At 46.7% G+C, this 20,389-nt stretch overlaps 1 protein-coding gene across 2 annotated transcripts in view; it reads left to right on the top strand.

The window, feature by feature from the left end:
- LOC144142825 (uncharacterized) overlaps positions 1-20,389 on the top strand; it is a 52,555-nt gene that overhangs the window by 16,605 nt on the left and 15,561 nt on the right. For both annotated transcript variants that reach the window (XM_077674601.1, XM_077674600.1), the window contains 5 exons: positions 1,847-2,018; positions 5,842-5,985; positions 11,178-11,268; positions 15,610-15,728; positions 19,106-19,832. In XM_077674601.1, the coding sequence (XP_077530727.1) occupies positions 1,847-2,018; positions 5,842-5,985; positions 11,178-11,268; positions 15,610-15,728; positions 19,106-19,832 (1,253 nt within the window). The remainder of the gene's footprint in view (positions 1-1,846; positions 2,019-5,841; positions 5,986-11,177; positions 11,269-15,609; positions 15,729-19,105; positions 19,833-20,389) is intronic.

Raw genomic sequence — 20,389 nt, 5'->3', positions numbered from 1 at the left:
TACTAAGTAACGACTGAACGCTTCTCCACGGTACGTGACAGCATGCTTGGTGAAGAGTGGCTCACCTAGGCATTAGTGTTAGATTTACCTTCTAGTTTATATTACGTAGTAATACATTGTGTGGTGCCTTTGTTTCTTGCTTTTTTTGAGAGTATGGGCATATTGGGGATGACTGGAGACAGATAATGGCTTCCCGTTTGCTTTGCAGTGTTTGCAAGGGCCACTCTATTGCTGTGTAAATCTATGCACACACTTATAGCGCTGCTTCCAGTTACAGCTTGAAATCAATGCGAACTGTTATTAGACGTTCTTCCTATATGTAGCTGCTGTTTAGTTGTGCAGTACTGAGCAGTGCCTGGTGATAAGTAGAGTGATTTGCTTCTCATTGCATGTACATTTTGCCCGTAGCTTGCTTAGAGTTACTAGCGCCTTAGCTCCGTTATCCGTGAAAACAGTGATTTGTGGCCACAAAAGATTGCCACTTGTGTGTACGGTGATAAAAGCTGGCGAGCAATCTACAATTAAGGACTAATTACATTCCTGTGGCGTGGGCAGCCCATTATACAGGGGTGTGGATCCTACTAGGCTAACACTTGGGCTGGAAATCTCGACAGGAACCATTGACGTAGCCTAAGCTGGTAACTCAATTTTTTTCCTTTAAACGGCGGACAACCACCATCTTGCTCCTAAACAGTGGAAATGTCACCGGGGAACTTTGACTCCACTCAAGCCGGCAGTTTTTCCTTAGAAAGGACAACCGCCAATCCCTAGGGCAGTTTTCTCCTAGGGCAACCACCATCTTGCTCCTAAACAGTGGAAATGTCACCAGGGAACACTCCACTCAAGTTGACAGTTTTTCCCTAGAAAGGACAACCACCATTCCCTAGGGCAGTTTTCCCAAAAACAACCGCTTTATTGCTCCCAGGAAGCCTAACGTGTTTGCAGAAAAGTGCAACAGGAAGTTTTCTCTAGAAAGTACACTTGCCCTTCCCTAGGGCAGTCTTTCCCTAGAAAAAAAAATTCACAGCATATCCACGGGGTGAATGATGATGAGTGGGTGAAGCTCCTGAGGGGAAATCATCGGTAAAACCGTGACTCTTCAGTGAAAATTCGCCCACTACATCTGTGTCCGAACGTAACGTCTAGAAAGTCTTGCTTAAACCGCGCGTCGGCACCTTGGGGCTGAGCTCGCCTGATGCGTTTTGCAGACGCCTCACGAGCTCTCACTGCATTGGGGTCTGCCTGCCGATACGCGCGCTTTCTCGCCGCTTCCCGTTCTCTGACGTTTTGGAGATCCTCTTCGCGCCGCAGCCGTGCCGCTTCGCGTACGGCAGGGTCCTCGCGCCATTGCCGTGACGCTTGGGCCTCTCGTTCTCGAACGCTGGGATCTTGGCGGCGGCGTCGCGCAGCCAGACGACACGCTTCAGCCTCCCGCTCTCGTACGGCAGGATCTTGGTGGCGGCGTCGCGCAGCTTCACGGAGCGCTTCTGCCTCGCGGGCTCGCACATCTGCAGCCTTATCCATCGGGCAACTCCGAGCGCGCGCCAACAGCGAACGGATTTTATTACAACGCTCTCCGCCATCTAGTAAGCAATCCAAGAACTAAACTAGAGGTAGCCACGCCATCTAGTAAACAATCCAAGCGCATCTTTTCATCATATACAAGTACCGCCATCTAGTGAACAATCCAAGAACTAAACTAGAGGTAGCCACGCCATCTAGTAAACAATCCAAGAACTAAACTAGAGGTGGCTACATACATACGTCGAGGATGGACAGACCCACGCCCTAAGGAGCTTCGCCCCTAAAACTGTCTGCTCCCTTTTCCCCATTTATCCCCGCCTAGGGACGGCCACCGGGACCCCCTGCTGCTGGAGAGCAGCAGCATGTACGAGGACGTCAAGAAGCAGCTGATGGAGGTGAACAGCAGCATGGAGAACGTCTCGCGCAACATCTTCAAGGTCAACCAGAAGGTCAAGCTCGAGGCCATCAACTACAAGAAGAAGATGGAGGAGGAGGTGAGCGCCGCTCTCTCAAGGTTCTCCTCTCGTTCGGGATGACAACTTCCAAGGCGACGGGCCTTTGATGGTGGGAACAAAGGAAGCGACTCACTTCATTTCCGGCATTGTGATCTGCGCTCCCAGAACCCAAACGTTCGGCCTGGGAGACCAAATTGCGCTGTCTTGGAACAGCTGTACAGATTCCTTGGCGTGCGATGTAGTGGCGGCTCATTACAATGAAGTTGAGGGGGTAGTGGGAACTACCTTGTTGCAACCGTTGGCACATCTCTACGTGGCGTAAAGGTAAATTATGATAACTTTATTATATTCATTGCTTCCTTTCATGCGTTCTAACTGAAGTAATGGATCATTGATACCCATAGTGGATCTTGAGCCTTCAGTTGCTTTCACCTGCTGTGGTGCAGACCAAGAAGCATAGCAAACAAGCAAAGGTGTTTGCTGTTTTTTCGCATTGGAATTTCGAGACATGTAAATGGCTGTACAAACAGCTTTGGACCGTTTCAAATGCCCTAAGCAAACGTATGAAGGAAACCTTTGATAGGAAACTGGCCATTCGGGCTTTCAAGCCCAAGGCATCACTTGACTGCTCCCTGGATCCAGCCTTGATCCTGGGGTTCAAGATTGTACAGCATCTGACTTGTTTTGCATTGATCTTCTTTATTCCTTAAGTAAAAGCAAGGATTCTTTTTCTTTTTCATTTTTAGGTGTGTTTGGGGTCTGAGTTAACGAAATGGACAGAATTTTTAATTGGAGTCTGTTCAAAGCACGTGTCAGCAACAGTGTTTAGCATGACGCAGCTGTTTTTTTTTTTTTTTCCTCGTCCCAAGTTCTTTCAAGGACAAGCTCTAAGGTTTGGTTGTTTTGCATGGCTAACTGCTTCTTTGGTAGCGTCTTAAAACACCGTTTCTGTGGGTTCTGGTCAAAATTGTGGTCCTTCATTTGTTGTCTTACATTAGAATACGTGGACACACATATATTGCTCTCATGCAGTTAAAAGTACCCACAGTGTAGTGTGGAATTTCAAAGTCAGTTATTCTGTTCTTTCACTTCTGTAATTTTTATGCAGGAGGTGGGAATTTTGACTATACAAAGGTAGTGGGAAAGTTTAACATGCCTCACTGGTGTTCTTAATCTTTGACGAGCCCTGGGAGCTTATTCGAGCCGTTTACTTGCCTTTGCACGAGAGCAGATTTTTTTTCCTAGAGAAGATTGGACCTACCTTTCATTTCAAAGCGTCGAGTTTCTGGGCTGTGTCTCGGAAGGGTCCTCAGTTTCGAGGGGCTGGTGCTGCTAAGCAAACAACCTGAGGCTTTCTGGCAGCATTGGACGAACTTGAGACAACACTTAGGGAGTGTATCAGGCCAACTTTCGTGTACTGTGAAGCACCACGTGACGGAGTGCTGCTGTGAAAAAGAGGTAAGGGCAGTAGCGTCTGTGTTCTCGTTCTGTTCAGATAGGCCGATCCCTTCCTTTTGGCTTCTTGTGGTTTGTAGTCCCACCGCACACGTGGCAGTAGTAAGAATTAACGTTGTGCCTGCAAGTACGTTGCTACGCTGGCATTATTTTTGGAGAATAATTGTTTCAGCGATGTTGGTTTTGCAAATGCAGTGCAAACTCTAACTTATATCGGCACGAGCATTTTAGAGCATTTACAAGTGTGAGTTTGTGTCCAGGTTATGGACTAGGCGTAATGCAACCGTAGCTGTGGACCTTGCCTTTTGTTTCACTTTGTGTTTGTGAATCTATTGGTGTCCTTGTGGTTGGCACGCGTCTTTACATTAAGGGCAAAAAGGCATCTGAACAGAGGCCAACATTTGTTTCCGACGCGTTTAGTTGATGAAGCACGTCAGCGTATGAGGTTCACAGTCGTCATCTTTAAATTCAGTGGGTGTGCTCTTGTGTTGTGTTTAAAATCATTGCACTGCGCTCGTTGACTTGTTTGTTCCATACAGCCGCATGCTTAAGGGGGCACACTGGTCTTAGACCAAAAATGGTTGTTTCTACAGTTATGAAGATAAAAGTTGGGAGGAATATGCAGTTTCTCATTCTGATTCTAGGTATACAATTTGTTTTTGTGTGAAATGACTACACTCAAATTTATTTGGATATTTATATTTGACTTTTTGACAGCCTTTGTGAAAAAACTGCTGGAGTGATGCAGCTGAACAAGGTTCCAGTGAACTGTGCACAAATCAAGGAGTGCGATAAGACTAACATTAGCCTTTTATCTGGTCTGTAGCAGAAGTTATGACTGTTTGAAGTTTGGGCTTGGAAGGTGGCAACCAGAAAAACCGGTTTTGCCTTCCTGGCCTAAACTTCAAACGGTCGCAACTACTGGTACAGACCAGATAAAAGGCTAATGTTAGTCTTATTTCCCTCCTTGATTTGTGCACAGTTCACTGGAACCTTGTTCAGCTGCATCACTCCAGCAGTTTTTTTACAAAGGCTGTCAAAAAGTAAAATATAGACATCCAAATAAATTTGAGTGTAGTCATTTCACACAAAAACAAATTGTATACCTAGAATCAGAATGAGAAACTGCATATTCCTCCCAATTTTTATCTTCATAACTGTAAAAATGAAGTTTTTGATCAAAGACCTATGTGCCCCCTTAAAGGGGGAAGGGGGGGGGGGGGGGGGTTGAGATGGACAGTGGCATCCAGAACCACAATGGTGGCATGGAAATGCGGGGCACCGATTGTCATGTTTAATTCCATCGTGATTGTTCTGTTGCTGACAGTGTGTTTCTGAGCAAAGAAGGCACTACCAGGGTGTGGGCAAACAGAGTTACAGTGGAGTGAAGAACTGGTCCCGGTACGGTACGTGGTGGGGACATCTGTGTGTGCGTAAAATTAGTTCTGTACCTACTGCGCATGCACAGCTGTGCTGGTCAACTACCACGTAGTCTTTGTCAAAATTGCCTAGGCCAATTTTATCCCTTCTGGACCACAAAGAATTCAAAGAACAAGCTTAACCTCTAAAATGTGACACAAATATTTTATAACAGCAAGAAAGAAAGGCGTTCTCTAGCTATCTGGCACAAAACGTTACAGCCTCGCTTGAAACTTAAGCTTGTATATTGAATTTCTTGTTGTCTGTGCACTTTCAGCACGGCCTAGAAAATCTTGACAAAGACTGTATGTACCATACCTGCATCACGTCTCTGCCTGCTGTAACTCTAATGTGTACATACAGTGTTACGGTCACGTTAAAAAATGGGCTTGCGCTTGCCTGTTTTGTAAGAACTACAGGTCGTTTGCAAACTGTGTATTAGTACAACATAACAGCAATCTGAGCAGCACTTAGACTTTGTCAAAAGTTTCTAAGCCATGACAGGCAGAAGCACCTTCCTTTCCCATTGTCATGAAATAGATTACTCACTTTTGAATGTTAAGCTTCTGCCTTGAATTATTTGTGGCTCGTAAACTTTTGGCATGGCCCGATAAGTTTTGACGAAGACTGTACCAGACAATCTAAACGGGTTTTACTGGATGCATATGACGATTGAAAGAACGACGTCTGTCAGAGCAGCATGCACTATGAAAGCAAGATCCTGGTGTGCCTCCAGGAGTGCGCTTGCCTCGTCTCTATTGCCTACATCCCAGGGCAATCGTTTGGTTATGCCGCTGTGTTGGCGTGATGTCGTATTTCGACGTCTGTCTACAGCAGCCTCTAGATGCTGTTTCGTCGTCATTCGTAAGTGACTGAGAAGGGCCTCGAATGGTGTCGCCGCATGCGGTTGAGAGTTGCGCGCCGGCGAGCGAGGCAGGTGGTGTGTTGTTCATCCCTGGGCTGGCTGCGATGCTGCTCCCAAACACAGGCTCTGGCGGCCGAGAGCCCCGACACGGCGGGCATCAAGTTTGTGTACGAAGACCCGCGCGACCATTGGTGCCAGACGTGCAACACGGTGTTGCCCTCCATGAATGACATGTTCCGACACCTGCACTCGCCCAAGCACAAGGAGGTGAGTGCATATACGCAGGTCTTTGGAAGGTTGGGGGTGGGGCGGTGTTTGGTTTGGTCCGCTGCACTGTACTCCAAGTCAGCTCGCAGGCTTTGCAAATATGTGAGCGTACTCATGAGTAAGTTTGTGTGTACTCGTGAGTACTTGCACACTTATTAGTGTGCACTGAAGGGTACTCAGATGCTCACAAATGTGTACTCGTTTGGGTGTACTGAAGGGTACTCACAAGTGAGTTTGCAGGTACTGGCGAGTACTTACGCACTCATTAGTGTGTGCTGGAGGGTACTTAGGGGGCTCACTAATACATGCTCATTTGTGAGTGCTCAGTACATGCCGACTCACAAGTGAGCTTGCATGTACTGGTGAGTATTTGAGCATTTATTAGTGTGTACTCAAGGGCATACTCGTTTGTGCACACTCAAGGGTACTTGCAAAAAAGTTCGTGCGTGCTAGTGGGCTTGTGTGTACTCATTAGTGTGTGCTCGAGGGTACCTAGGTGCTCACAAATACGTACTCATTTGTGTGTGCTGAAAAATACTCACAAGTGAGTTTGCAGGTACTGTTGAGTACTTACACATTCCTTATTATATACTCGAGGGTACTTAGGTATTCACACTACGGAACTTCGGAAAGGTACTCATGGGTGAGTTTGCACGTGCTGTTAGATTGCAGCGTTGCAGCGCTAGAGTTGCAGCGCTTTGTTAGATTGGTGTTGCTTAACTTGGTCCAAGTGCACTGCTGTTTTCAGCAGCAGGCTTGCTCAATTTGTTGATTGCATGGCTGGTGAAGGGCTCACCATGGCATGGCTGGTGAAGTGCTGGCAGCAAGTGCTGAACACATCTTCACAGGCAGATGTAATTTCGGGAAGAATGATGGAGCAGCATTGTTGGTACCGTACTTACCCTATTCTAACACGCACCCGATTTTCCTGGCAAAAAAACGAAAAAACTTGCATCTCCGATTGTAACACGCATGGAACTTGGTGAGCAAGAAAAGCGAATATGAGAGAAACGGGCGATTTATTTCCCGAAGTTATCTCACCCATCTTACTCCTCGTCACTCTCCACTGACCACGACATCTCGTCCTCGGTGCCGTCAAGCGCGTTCGCGATGCCATACTTCCGAACGAACGTTCAACCATGGTCGATGGGATCGTGGCCCACGCCTCACACGTCCATCCCGCGAGCTTCTCCAGAGGCGTTCGCTTCAGCCAACTACTCGTTGTGAACGCCTGGGAGCCGCTCGCGAGCCGTGGAAGCGGCGCACCTTCGTTGCCGCTGCTGCCATTGCGGTTTTCAAGCTCGCAAGAGAAACAATTTAACGATTTGTGAGAACGTCGATAGAAAAACTTAGGCGCCTGGGTCCAAAAAATTGTTGCTAAAAGCTTTGGCGCCATCTTGAGATGGCGATGGGTGGGACGAAATTTCGGCTGTTTCGGCAGTTTTCGGTTTCGTATCCTATTCTAACGCGCATGCGATTTTTCGGCCTATTGTTCCGGGAAAAAAGTGCGCGTTAGAATCGGGTAAGTACGGTACTCTTTGCCTTCAGTGTATCTGCGTCGTTTTTGTGTCAGTTCTTTGAGATGTCTTCGACGATGTCGGGTTTCTGCTTTCGAAAGATAGCTGGATGGCACCATCGCCACAGTGCTGCAAAGCATTCTGCTGAAGCAGCGAAAACGTTTGCCCTGAGGTTCATAGCGTTATTATTTTTTCTTCTGACACGGAGCTTGGGGCTGATGCTGGCTTGCTTCGTTCATTGTAGGCAGCCTCTTTATATTAAAAAAACTTATCCTGTCTTTGCGGTTGGAATTGCTGGTCTACAACGTTTCTTTGTGGGCAGCCATGAGTAATTCTCTCTGTTTATAATTCTCTCTGTTTATGGGTCAGCCTACAAATAGCGAAGTGCCGGCGACACACGGTGCTGATTTACGAGTCAGTGAAGGATGTCATCTCATTTTTGTCGTCAGTTAAGTGTTTGTAGGCTGACCTGTGAACAAAGGGAAATTAGGCACCAACTAGATCAGATTCTGCCTACTCACAACAGTGAGTGCGCACTTATTCTGAATGAGTCAAGCAAGTATTGTTGCCAAAAACTTCGCCTTAAAGTTTCGCGTATTAGTGTTTTGGCCTGGTGAGGCACGTGAGGCGACTTCTAATACGAAAACCCTCGAGTTTCCGTTGCGTGTGGCGACGCGCATCTGCGCTTGCTTAATGAACGAATGGTAACATTATTTCTAATTACTAGCGAAAGCGTTACAGGGGTGCTTGCTGAATATTTTGATGCTTCATCGGAAGCGAAGGGCTATGTTGGGAATAAATGTCATAATTGGGATATTGGGATAAATAAAGTTGGGAAATTTGGTTTGCTGGCATCTTACCAGCAGTGCAAAAAAAAAAAAAATGGTTGAGAAGGAAAGAAGCAGACGAGACTGGCGCTATTCTCGTCTGCACCTCTCATCCGAATTTTTTTTATGCTGTAACAGGGGTGAGACAGCTGCGCATATTGCGCAGTTTTGATACAAATTCGTTTTCCTGCGCCAGGCTGCTCCAAAAGCTTGAAAATTGTAAAAATTGCGCCAAACTGCTCCGAAAGAATATGAGAGCCAAAGATTTTAACGCTCCCGTCAATTTCAGTAGGGGAAAATGCTTACTGACGGCATAATTAATTGATTGATCATTCGATAAAAAACCCGCATAAAATTGCCCACGGGATAGATTTTTCAAAAGTCACAATGTCGGGTTGCACATGTTATATTGTGTGAATTTTTAAAGTTTTCCCATATAAAGTTTCCACAAACTACTTGTGCAAGTTGATTTTAAAACAGCAATTTTGGGAGCGCCGCACCTCCAGAACGACATTACTGGGCGCCGCCATGTTGGTGGGGTGAAGATTGGAAAACATGGCCGCTGGGCGAAGCAGTTTCTCGTGGTTCAGGCAGACTGCTCTTCGCCGATTTCTACTGCGGTTTTGGTTATGGGGGTGGCCGGGTTTACATTTAGTCGTTTGACCTATTGCGGGAAGTTACGCGACTCGAAAGACGGGGGTTCATCAAAAACAACGGGGTACCCGCAATATCGCCGTGTTTCGGCCTTGAGTGTGAGGCACGGTGCGTGCTTGAAGTGAAATTTGGGACTCATTACGGCGTTATAAAACGCCGAGTTATTGTTGCTGTTGACAGTGAGCTTGCGAGCGGCGGGAGTGGGACGATGGACACTGCAGAAGTGGCGGCGCAGGCTGCATTACCGCCAAATGTTCAAGCAGTGTCCGATAGTGGGACGGGTTATTATAGCACGCGAGTAATAATGGTTCATCTATCTGAATTGAGATTTAATGCCAAAATAAATTTAATGCCAAAACATACCAATACTCTAATTACGATTGTAGTGAACGCCCACCTTGAGGCTTGAAATGGGAGGGCTGGTAGGGTGCGACGACTGTCACCTCGCTTTGCGCAACTTTTGCCGTGGCTCTTAGTTGTGCGTAACGCCGAGTCTGGGATTACATAAATAACAACTTCGGCATTCACGGGATAATGAAAATTTCTTAAAATTGCTGTTTTTTAATTCGATAGTTTCAACGGAACTCCGCGTTATCTATGCATAGAGCCCAAGAATAAAAAACTGGTTTATAAGGTAGTGAAGTTCGTTCCTTGTGATACTCAGGTAGAAAAAAATGATTGAAAGGCTGTTTCAGTGTTATGTACGTTCAAAACCGATTAAAAAGCGCACTCCCTTTTCTCCCCCCCCCCCCCCCCCCCCCCCGAGTGGCCAAGAATTTGACTTTTTAGGCTCCCAAGGTGACATACTAAATGTCGTTCTTCTGCTCCAAATCAAGGTTCTTCTGCTCCAAAATCGAAATTTTGCTGCTCCAAAAGCTGCTCCCAAATCTGGTTCAGCTGTCTCACCCCTGTGTAAGGAGGAACATGGAAAGTAAAACTACTTTTTAGTTATGGGCCAAATTTAATCAAATTAAGAGCGTTTATGCAATTAACCATCGTAATAGCAAAACCAAAACTGGTTTAGGGGCATCTTTTATACTTTTTGGGTTACACGACTGATTTCCTGCACAAAGTTACCACGAGAGGGCACAACTAGGCTAGGACAGGAGGAGGTTTTTCGGTAAGTGTGATCGGAAGGCCCGTCCGGTGCGAGGAAGAGGTTAGGTTATTTTTTTATTTCCTTCGGGCATCTGAAAATCAAGACAAAAGTTTCACCTTCCTTTTTATGGCAACTGTGTAAGGGTAATTAGTTGTGTGACCCAACAATTACGGAAGGTATCCATAAACTGATTTCAGATTTGTTATTAGCATGGTTAACTATATAAGTGCTTTTAATTTTTTTAAATTTCATTCATAAGCAAGAAAATGTTTTACTTGCCATGTTCCAGCTTGAGGTATTGATCATCGTTCCACTTCTTGCATTCAAAAAGGTATCGAAATCAGTGAAGGGCGACTGTTTTAAATGCAATTTTAAATGCAAGAGACTTGCCTGGTATTTCATGTCTCAAGGTAAGAATGGTTCTTTTTTTTTTGCTAACGCTTTGATTTCGCAAGTAATACCCCTGTCACAGGCACTTTCAATCACGATTGAGTCAATCCGTATCGAACTCATTCCGGATCGGGCACTGTTACACGGCAGTTTCAATCACGATTGAGTCCGATCCCGCTCGGACTCAATCCTGGTTCTCCAGTTGCGATTGAGGTTTCCAAGCATGATCGGACGAAGGCGGTGGTGCTCTCGTCCTAGCTGAGTAATGGCACAGAAGGTGACAACTTCAATTAACACCAGAAATTGTATTAAACAACTTGACTGAAATAAGCGTGCGAAGACAGCGCAAAGTTGCCAGACGCCGGCCGCGAAATACATTTTTGGTGCTATCTGGCGTACATGAGTGCAAACAATGCAACTTCTCAATCAGGATTGAGAAGTTGAACCGTTAGAAGTTGAGAAGTTCGGGATGTGCTGTGTAGCGGCGGCGATAGGTCGAGTGCGCTTGAATCGTGCTTCGCTTCAATCCGGATTGAAAGTGCTTGTGTGACAGGGGTATAACATGGCCAGAGGAAACGCTATTGCACATTTTGTCATGCCTTGCCTACCTGGGGTCTCTGAGCAGCCAAGGGGGAAGTTTTTTGGGTTTATCCCTCTTTGTTGTCATTGAACAAAAGCTGTTCCCTGCCCATTTCCTTGCACCAGGCAACACCGACGCATGACAGACCCTGGGCGGAGATTGAAAAACAGCCCCCAAAGCAAAACTTCCACCGCACAATTGTCTCCACGGTCAAAGGCAAGTTTACTAGAACTTTGTTGTTGTGTTTGTGAGGCCGGAGGCGTTACTTGGGTGCTTTGGACGCTCGAACTGTTGTTGTGAAAGTTGACATGTGTTGTGGTGTGCTGATTCTTACGTAGGACAAATAGAAGTATGTGCAAATTTGTTTCATTGAAGTTTTCTTCTGTTTTTTTAATGAACTGCACAATGGGTGCTTATAATTCTTAGCGATCATTATCTAGAGGAATCGTTAAACCAATGAAGGCTGTTTTAAACTTCTAGCTTTCCTATTTGAAAAGGTATGTGACCAACGTTAATGGGTGGAGAAAGATGTATCCTCTAATTCCCAATTTCCAAAGATAAAATTTAGGCCAGCATAAATTCTGAAGCAACAGAGCTAAGCTTGTAAAACAACCCTTATTGCACTCCTTTCTTTCTAGCTTTGTGTAGGTTATTGGTTCAAAAATGTATTAAGCACCCAGTCAGCGGCATTTTCTGTGAACTTGACGAATATTTTATAAAAATGTCTGTTTATATTTCAAACTATGCATTCTAAGTAAGATTCTATTTATATGCGTAAGTGCTGCCTGCTTCTTCTAAATGCTGACAAGTCTTGGTTTTCTCAAGTCAACAGTCATCATCTATCAATTTTTCTGACGAACAGGTATTTTTCAACTACCGTAGCCAGAAATAACCTCTGGACATTGATTTGAATGGAAGAAATACAAGGCATTTGTCTAACGGAGTCTGTTGCTCTGAGGAGAAAACAAAAAAGCGCGATAACGGGAAATTTTTGAGCCTGTCGGGCAAGGGATCACAAAGTCGAAGGGCAGGCGGAAAAGAAAGCTTCAAGAGGAACACGGTTATTCCTTGTGCTTTTGTACAGGTAGTCCGACATTTGTGCAGGTAGTCCGACAGAGACCCAAAGTCCGAGACTTTGGGTCTCTGCCACTGGTGAAAAAAATTTTCTGGGGCCCGTCAACTTCTGCCGTCCACACAGCTTCTCAAGAAAAAGTAGTCAGTCAAAAGTCAGTTGGTTGCAGACTCCCCTGTGATAGGGGCCTGGAAATTTGATTTATTATTTTGTCGAGTCATATTGAACTGATATTTAATTTTCACGGTGCCCCAAAAATCGACTCTGTTTTTCAGCCAGCGGCCATTCTTATGAGCTGTGTTTGTGGCCGCGATATATCACTGGCATTGAATTCCAGTGTTAGGTATTCTGTGGCCGGGTGGCCATGCGAGAAGGCTTCTTACACCTGTTTTCTCTGACTGCAAAAACAAAAGGCAGTTTTACAGAAGAGGCTGAATTCGCTCCAGGAGCGACTTTTTGCAGGACCTCTTCCGTTGGAGCCCATATGTAGACAGAAGAGAACAGGCTTTAATCTGCGGTTCGAATGCTAGCCACTTCTTGGAGCAACAGAAAAGCCTCATTACAAGCGACACTTGGTTATGAGAGACATTTGAATGAAAGCGATTTGGTTGGTTTTCCTATGTTCGCCATGTTAGCAACGTTGCATACAAGAGACGTGTTTCCTGGGCCCCTTGAGTGTCTCTTGTAACGAGGTTTTACTGTAGTTCTGCTCACTGTAGCTGTGATGCCATCACCCTGTGGAAGCATCCACAATTAGCTGCTGCTTCGTACGTTGCACTGTTGCCCGTTTTCATGTCTAAGGGTTTACTCCAAAAGCCAATCTTCCGCACAAACACACCTACACAAAAAAGGTCGATCACTGTTTGGCTTCATAAACATGCTCCAAACTGAGCAGTCTTCGCAATGGGTTGGGCTTCGCATCTAGCATTGAAATTTACCACAGGCATAGCAGCAGCTGTCATTTGGCTCTATATTTTGCAAGCATTGGCCGACTGCTGCTCACTTCTGGGGAAGTTTCTACAATGTTCGTTTATTGCTGAAGTTGTCAACTTCGCGTCGTGTGAGTCCCTAAGGGGTTGACATTTTGGCTCGTTACCTCGGTAAAGCTGCTTTTTTCTTTTACTGCCGGAATGTAACTCATTGTATTCTTGGGAAAGGTTTTGACGTGTGCGTGTTCATTTCCGCCACAATTGAAAATCCCACTCCTTGATGGATAGAGGGATAAAATGCTGCAGAAGTACCTCGCATCAAAGGACGCGATTCCTTCCGCACCAAACACATGCGTAACGCTTGTACCAGTTGTAACCGGCTCCACGTAGCTGACGAGATCATTCCTCCCTGCCTTCTTCCGTGATCTTGTAACTCTAAACGGACGGCAAATTGGGCTAGCTGGTTAAGCTTATGATGTCGAAAACAGCATGGAGTAAACAGGGACAACAGAGGGAGGAATGAAGACACAGCAATGAACTTGCAACTGGAAGTTTATTATGAACCTTATTTACACTTGAAGGCCTTTATAACAGACACATACGGGGGAGCAGTTTCTCCCTCTCTTATAAGCAGGGTATCATGTTATCACTAACTGATCATTGTATTGTTCAATGTGGGCCCCGTACGACTAAGGTAAGCACGAAGGAAGGCTACAGCACGTTGCAAAAGGCTTATTCTAATTTACGTTTTGCCCCCAGAATTTATGAAATACAGTAGACTCGATAAACGGAACTTCAAGGGACCGGAAAAATTAGTTCCGTTTAACAGGAGTTCCGTTTACTGAAAGAAATGTTCTAAGGTGCAAATTTATGTGCGTACACACTTCTAAGGGCATTTCATGGAACTCTAACCACTAGAAAGTGACTGTAGCTGATAGTTTTCAGAAAGCAAGAAAACTACAAGAAGCGTAGGCGCAGCATTCACAAAGTTGATTTGGCAACAATGAGTCGCTGTGCACTACAAAATGCGTCAATTATTTTTGTTTGAGTCCTTGCAACTGATTCTTACGGAGGCTAGAGGCCTCAACTTCTTACGAGCCACCGAATTTAGAAGATGGCAACGTGGTAATGAAGGACGAATAGCACAACGATGGCACGAACGAGGCGACAGGAGGTGAGCCCTGTAGCGTCGGCGTCTAGAATCGAGACCGAACGACTGGAACAAGAACTGCGATGTTGCATTCGTTGCGCTGACAGGGCTAACCACTTACGAGACGAGGCTTACGAGGCCAACAAGGCTAAAAAAAGCATGGAGGAAGAAAAAAAAAAACAAAAACGAAACAGCCGGAACCGTAAAAAGCTGATTCTCATGCCAGTGAATTTCACAAGAAGTTCCATTTCTGGTTCCGTTTACACGGTGATGCGGAAATTTCAGTTCCGATTACCGAGAGTTTTTTTACGTTATCTGAATACAAAACCAACCAAATTCCAGGCAACTGTTCCGTTGAAGCGGCAATTCCGTTTAAGCGATTTCCGTTTATCGAGATTCTACTGTAGTTCTGAATCTTTGCCTCATGATGGTATTTGCACTGTTTTTTGCAACAGCTTCTAGAAGCTTTCTCTTCTACTGTCTGCGGAAGAAGAATCGTAGGTGTCGTGTTTACAAGCTTGATGAATAGCCAGAGCGTACAGCTTCTTCCCGCTGTGTGCTCTGGCTATTTATCAGGCTTGCAGGACTCGACATCTGCGATGCTTCTTGAGGGAAAGCTACGCGATTGGGAAAGCGCACTGCACACTCCCAGTATTCTTAGCGTGCACAGTAGCCCACATGCGCGGTCACACTCGTACACATGGTGGTAAGCTTTAACCACTTCTATAAGTTGCATTTCCAATTGGCAGGGCTTCTCGTCATTGTTTCATAGCTGGCTGAACCACTGTGTTTTTCCTGAAGTTATTTAAATAGCGACTGCGGGGGTGTCCGTCGTCGCATTTGATTCCACAATGGACGCAACTGCAGGTAGCGACTGGTGGCACCACATCGAAAGTTAAAAGGTCTTGCAAGCGAGATTGTTGACCAAAATTCAAGGATAACTTGTCATCATCATCACCACCACCAGCCTATCTACGCCCACTGCAGGGCAAAGGCCTCTCCCATTATTCTCCAATTACCCCGGTCCTGTGCTAACTGCGACCGATTTATCCCCGCAAGCTTCTTGATCTCATCTTCCCACCTAACCTTGTGCCGCCCCCTGCAACGCTTGCCTTCTCTAGGGATCCACTCGGTAACCGTTAATGACCAACGGTTATCTTGCCTTCACATTACATGCCCTGGCCAGGTCCTGCCCTGCCCTGCCTCTTATAACGAGGCTCAACTGTATTATCATGTAACTGCAGTGCAGAGCACGGACACAGGACAAGAAAGACAACAGCAGAGGCGCCGAAACGTCTTTCCTGGCCTGTGTCCCTGCTTTGCGCTGGAGCTACACCAGGGCGATTTACCACCAAACTCTTGCAAACAGTGTGTGCCTCCCCTCCCCCTCCTCATCCCCCACACAGGTGTCCAGTTTCTGGTGGGCATCTCGGGCTACTACTGCAAGCTCTGCAAGGTGATGAGTGGGGACTCTGCCATGGCGCGAAACCATTTGCACAGCCTCGAACACAACCAGAACTACACGGTACGTGGGGCACTCGTTTAGCGGGATTCTCTTTGGCGATTGTAATGCGGAGGCGTTGTTCCTGCCGAAACTAGTGGTAGAGGGCACGGAGTAAGAACAAGATGGGAGGGGAAGCGACGCTTCCTAGGGCGACCAGATGATGTCACAAGTGCTGGCCAAGGGTAAGCTGTCGTGAGAAAACAAACTGTACGGCTGCCGTGACCAGCGTTTCACTGCGCAGTCCCGGAATGAATTGGGGCCGCAATCGTTTCGTCCATCAGGTGCGGCTACCCTATCCTTTGCCGTCGCAGCTGCGAAGCTTGTTATTTCGCATTGGCTTTCATTGCAACGATTAAAAAACTGGTGCTGACCAAGAAAACTGGTCGGTGCCACTTTTTTAATTGTTGTCATGCGTTTTCCCGACGAGGCGGGCTTCTTTCCAATCTTTGATTTCATTGGCTTTCATTGTAACGTCATCTGGTCGTTCAGCTGCGCTTGCCGCAGTGGGCCGTTTCGCCTCCTTTATATATTCTTGCTCCGTGGTCAAGGCTTAGCCAGGATAAAATGTTGTTGCTGTGGGGCTGTTGGCACCTCTTATCGGGCAAACGAGAGTAGCCAAGAACTGCTCTCCCGATGTACAGCACACACTTGTGGCTTGGATTGATCACTCCGTGGCCTTGGGAGCCGATTCTGCTACTCTTTTTCGACCATTGAAATGTGCCATATTAAATGCACTCACAGGGGAGACTGAGCTTATTTTGTCCGTGGACAGTTGTTTGCGGACAAATTGCCGACGGACAGTTGAGGTGACTTGAACGCGTGCTCAGTTCATTGAATTGCGCCCAATGAATTGGCTCCGTTAAAGGCTGCCCTGTGTCGTCACAGGCAATACCAACGGCCAACAGGATGGTGCAAAAAAAATGCAGCACTTTTCGAATTTTTCCCCACCACGAGGTAGCGAGTTACATCGCCTAACATGTAATGCAGCTGCTGGGAAATTCTACTGCTTGTCAATCCAACTGTCATTCCAGTATCACCGTTTTTTGGGTGTTCACAAAGTTTCACTTTGTTGCGCATGTGAAAAAAAAAAACTTGAACACTGTTATGTCCATGTGGTCAGCTCAAGCGCAAAGGGCATTGTACAGAAAAAAAAGGAGCAAGTCAAGAAAAGCATTTTAAAAAGTCTGTGGGCAAGGGCATGGGTGCATGTTGTGCTCGGTTAAAGTGTACCGCAATTGGGTGCCGCATGCGTGTGGGTGAGTCTAACAAGGGCACCCAAGGGGGCAAAGTTGTGGGAAGTGTGGCCGATCTTGCTTCAATCGCAAGTTTTCGAAGGGGGTGTCCTCATTGGCCCGTCTCTTATATCCCAGTCATTGTTCTTTGACCATTTGTTGCGCCTTTCTAACTCCGCTAACAGTTCTCTTTAATGTCTGGCTGTGTGCGATAAAATTGGCGCGATCAAGAGGAGAATCGACTTTTTGTTTTACTTTTCAATTGTGTTGTGTTTCCGGTAGAATATCCCTAGCACCGCGTTGCCTTTCAACGTTCCCTCCTATCTGGCTGCATAGTGTATAGCGCTGAATTTGAAACTCTACATGTAACCTCTTTTTTGCAGAAAGCCAGTGTCATTTACCTCATTTGCCTGGTTGATGGTTGTAGATAGAGCAAAAGCAGAACGACATTGATTACTCAGTCGTTCCACATGCGCTATGTTTTCAGTTAGGGTCGGGAGAGTTTTTGTGTGGCCAGAACTTGGCATTCATTCAGTTGAATGCTCGGCGTTTCTGGGGCCAACCCTGAGCGATTTTTCTGGTGCATTTGCAGTCAATGCTTTAACGTGGGCAGTGAAACAGGATAAAACAGTGTGGCTAAAACGGGACGCAAAAGAAAGAACACACAGGGCTAGCGCTGGTAATCCTGGGTAGCCCAGGCCAGTGCTAGCCTTGTGTCTTTCTTCCATTGCGTACTGTTCTAGCTGCACTGTTTTATCCTGTTTCGTTGCATTTGCAGTGTAGACATGATAAAGAGGAAGTGACATCATGCGTGGGAATTACGCTGCTTCTTATTGCGGTGCCATGACAATAACAGTCGTTGCCGGTGATGTCGGGGCAGCATAGAGAAGCAGGAGTTGCGGTTGGTGAAGAGACTGAAACGAGCAGAGTGTGTTCACAAACAAGTGAGGACGGCTGGCAACTGGATTAGCTGAGTACAGCAAGACGTGTGTTGTTGCCGGCCGCACTTTCCTGCAAACTCCCGCACATTTTCATATTTCCCAGAGGCCCTACATTGTCAGGCATTTAAAATGCATTCTCTTCCTTTTCTTTTTAATGATGCGAGTATTTTTTGGGCTCTGTACCGTATTTTCGCACGTATAACCCAAACCAAAAATGCGAAAATTTCAGTGGCAGAGTAGGGGTGCGGATAATGCACGGGGTTTTTCCTTTAGTGCAGCTTCACGGCAGTGCGCATTGTGCCATGAAGCTCCTACGCAGTGACACTGACTAAGCCTTTCCGTGGCAGCGATTGCGCAAAACATGCGAGGACAAGGAAGAAAAAACAAGGACGAGCGCACTCTAAAAACTAGATTTAATCAGTGAATTGTGACTTTTGCCTTGCAGTCAGTGTGTTCTACTTGCTAAATATACGCTTTTTCTCTCTACATAGTATGTGATGTGTTTTGTGAGCAGTAGCATTAGTGCAGCCTTTCCTGTACCAAATGTGCGGGCAGTACGAGAGGATTTTTTTTTTTTCTTCTTTTTTGGCAGGCTGAAGAGGGGGGGCCGGGGGGTTATACGTGCAAAAATACGGCAAACGTGCAGAGTTTGATCTGTCTGTCTGTCTGTTACTTGATTCAACTGCCCCCTGCCCAGCTAAGAGATTGGCCACGTATCTGGTTGGTTCGCTACAAATCAACTGCTCCAGTGGCACTCAGCGCATAGGAAACGTCAGGCACATTTGAAGCAAAATATAAGTACATAACTGAGGGTACTAGAGTCTTTTTAATTAAAGATGCACATTAGATTGATTTTGTAATAGGAAATACAAAAAACAGTGTGAAAATGGCACCGGAAAGAGGTGAGATAAAAGCAAGCACTAAAACAAAAGATGCCAGCTCAAGCTGCTTCAAGCACTGCAAAAACGCGAAGGATAAAAAGACGCCCACTGTCCCAGCCATTGGCACGTGAGCAGTGTGAACGTGGGATAATTGGATTGGACGAAACTTTTTTTGCATTAATCACGCGAGTAGCAAAAGGAGAGGGGCAGAGAGAGTGGTGACGAAGCTTTCTGGCAATATTTGCAGCCAAGCAAGCAGATACGTGGCCAAATTTGTTTTTTCTCGGTTTCCGTTTTTGTTAACGCCGGAGCGGGGTTTGGGTGCCTCCCTCCGTCTCTTGCAGAAGTACATCCTGCTGAACCCATTCTACGAGCGGCGCTGGAAGATGGAGAAGGACCTGGCCATCGGCGCCGCCATAAAGGAGGAGAAGGAGAAGAAGCGGCAGGAGAAGGAAAAGGAGAAGCAGGACAAGGAGAAAGACAAGGACAAGGAGAAGGACAAGTCCGACAGGGGGGACCACGACCGGAAGGACAGGTCAAAGTCTCGCTCCCCGCCTCCTGCGTCGGACCACAGCTCCTCCTCCTCTTCCAAGCGGTCCAAGTCGAGCCGGAAGGAAGATCAGGAGAAGATCCGGCGCAAGAACGAGGAGCTGCTCAAGGAAGAGCGCGAGAACAGCCGCTCGGTCAAGGAGTTGGACGACTCCGAGGTCAGCCCCAAGAAGATCTTGAAGGCGTCCTCACCGCCGCCCTCCAGGTCTACTTCGAGCGGAAGCGGCATCAAACTCAAGCTCCTCAAGAACCAGAAGCCCCAGAAGCAGCCACAAAAGCAGACTCCCGTCGTGATCATCGGCAAGGCGCCGTGCTTCCGGCCGTCGTTCCTCTCTGGCAAGAGCAAGACGGCCGGAGGGACGTCGGCCGGCACGCCCCCGAAGCAGGAAGACGCCAAGCCGTACGGCCCGGCGCTGCCGCCGGACCTGGCTACGGCTTCGGCTGCGGCCCTCGTGGAGGAAGCCAAGAAGAATGAGCAGGCCCTGGAAATACCTCTTCCCGGCTCCTCTCCAAACGCAAAGGGTCAGTCAGGGCTGAGTAGATCGTTCACTAAGGTCTTCTTCTGACGACTTAAGATTCTTTTCTTGGAAGTCCCCAAAGAGGGTGGCGTCTTGTTTGTTACATTCGAGTAACGTGTCAGTCTTGCAGTTCTGGTTCATCTCACTTCATCGGCGCTTCTGTCTCCACGCGGTGTAGGAATAAAGAGTGCATGATTGTACATAAATTAAAAGCCTGCGCCGTGACTGATTCTTGTCTCCTGCCCAAACGTCTGGCCTCCGCCCCCACTACACACGGCCTACGCAATCCACCGGTACACTGGGAAAATACACTACAGTCGTCCGGACCACACGTCGCTCGTTTCTGTTGTAAAAAAGTTGTAAAAAAGTGCACCGCTTAATTGCATCGTTGTTACCTAGCTTACCAAGCCTTACCACCTGGTGTCCAGAACTTTCAAGCAAGGAATGCAGCCATGTTGATGCCGCTTGGCGTATTCAAAACCTCACTTGCCTCTAAGCGTAATGCAGGGACTGTTTTCGGGTAACTTCACTCATGATCTGCTACACTGCAAATGACTTCAA

Source organism: Haemaphysalis longicornis, unplaced genomic scaffold (assembly GCF_048455015.1).
Source record: "Haemaphysalis longicornis isolate Haplotype H1 unplaced genomic scaffold, Haemaphysalis longicornis Haplotype H1 scaffold_6, whole genome shotgun sequence".
NCBI classification, from domain to species: Eukaryota; Metazoa; Arthropoda; class Arachnida; order Ixodida; family Ixodidae; genus Haemaphysalis; species Haemaphysalis longicornis.
This window is presented reverse-complemented; position numbering and strand designations above follow the sequence as displayed.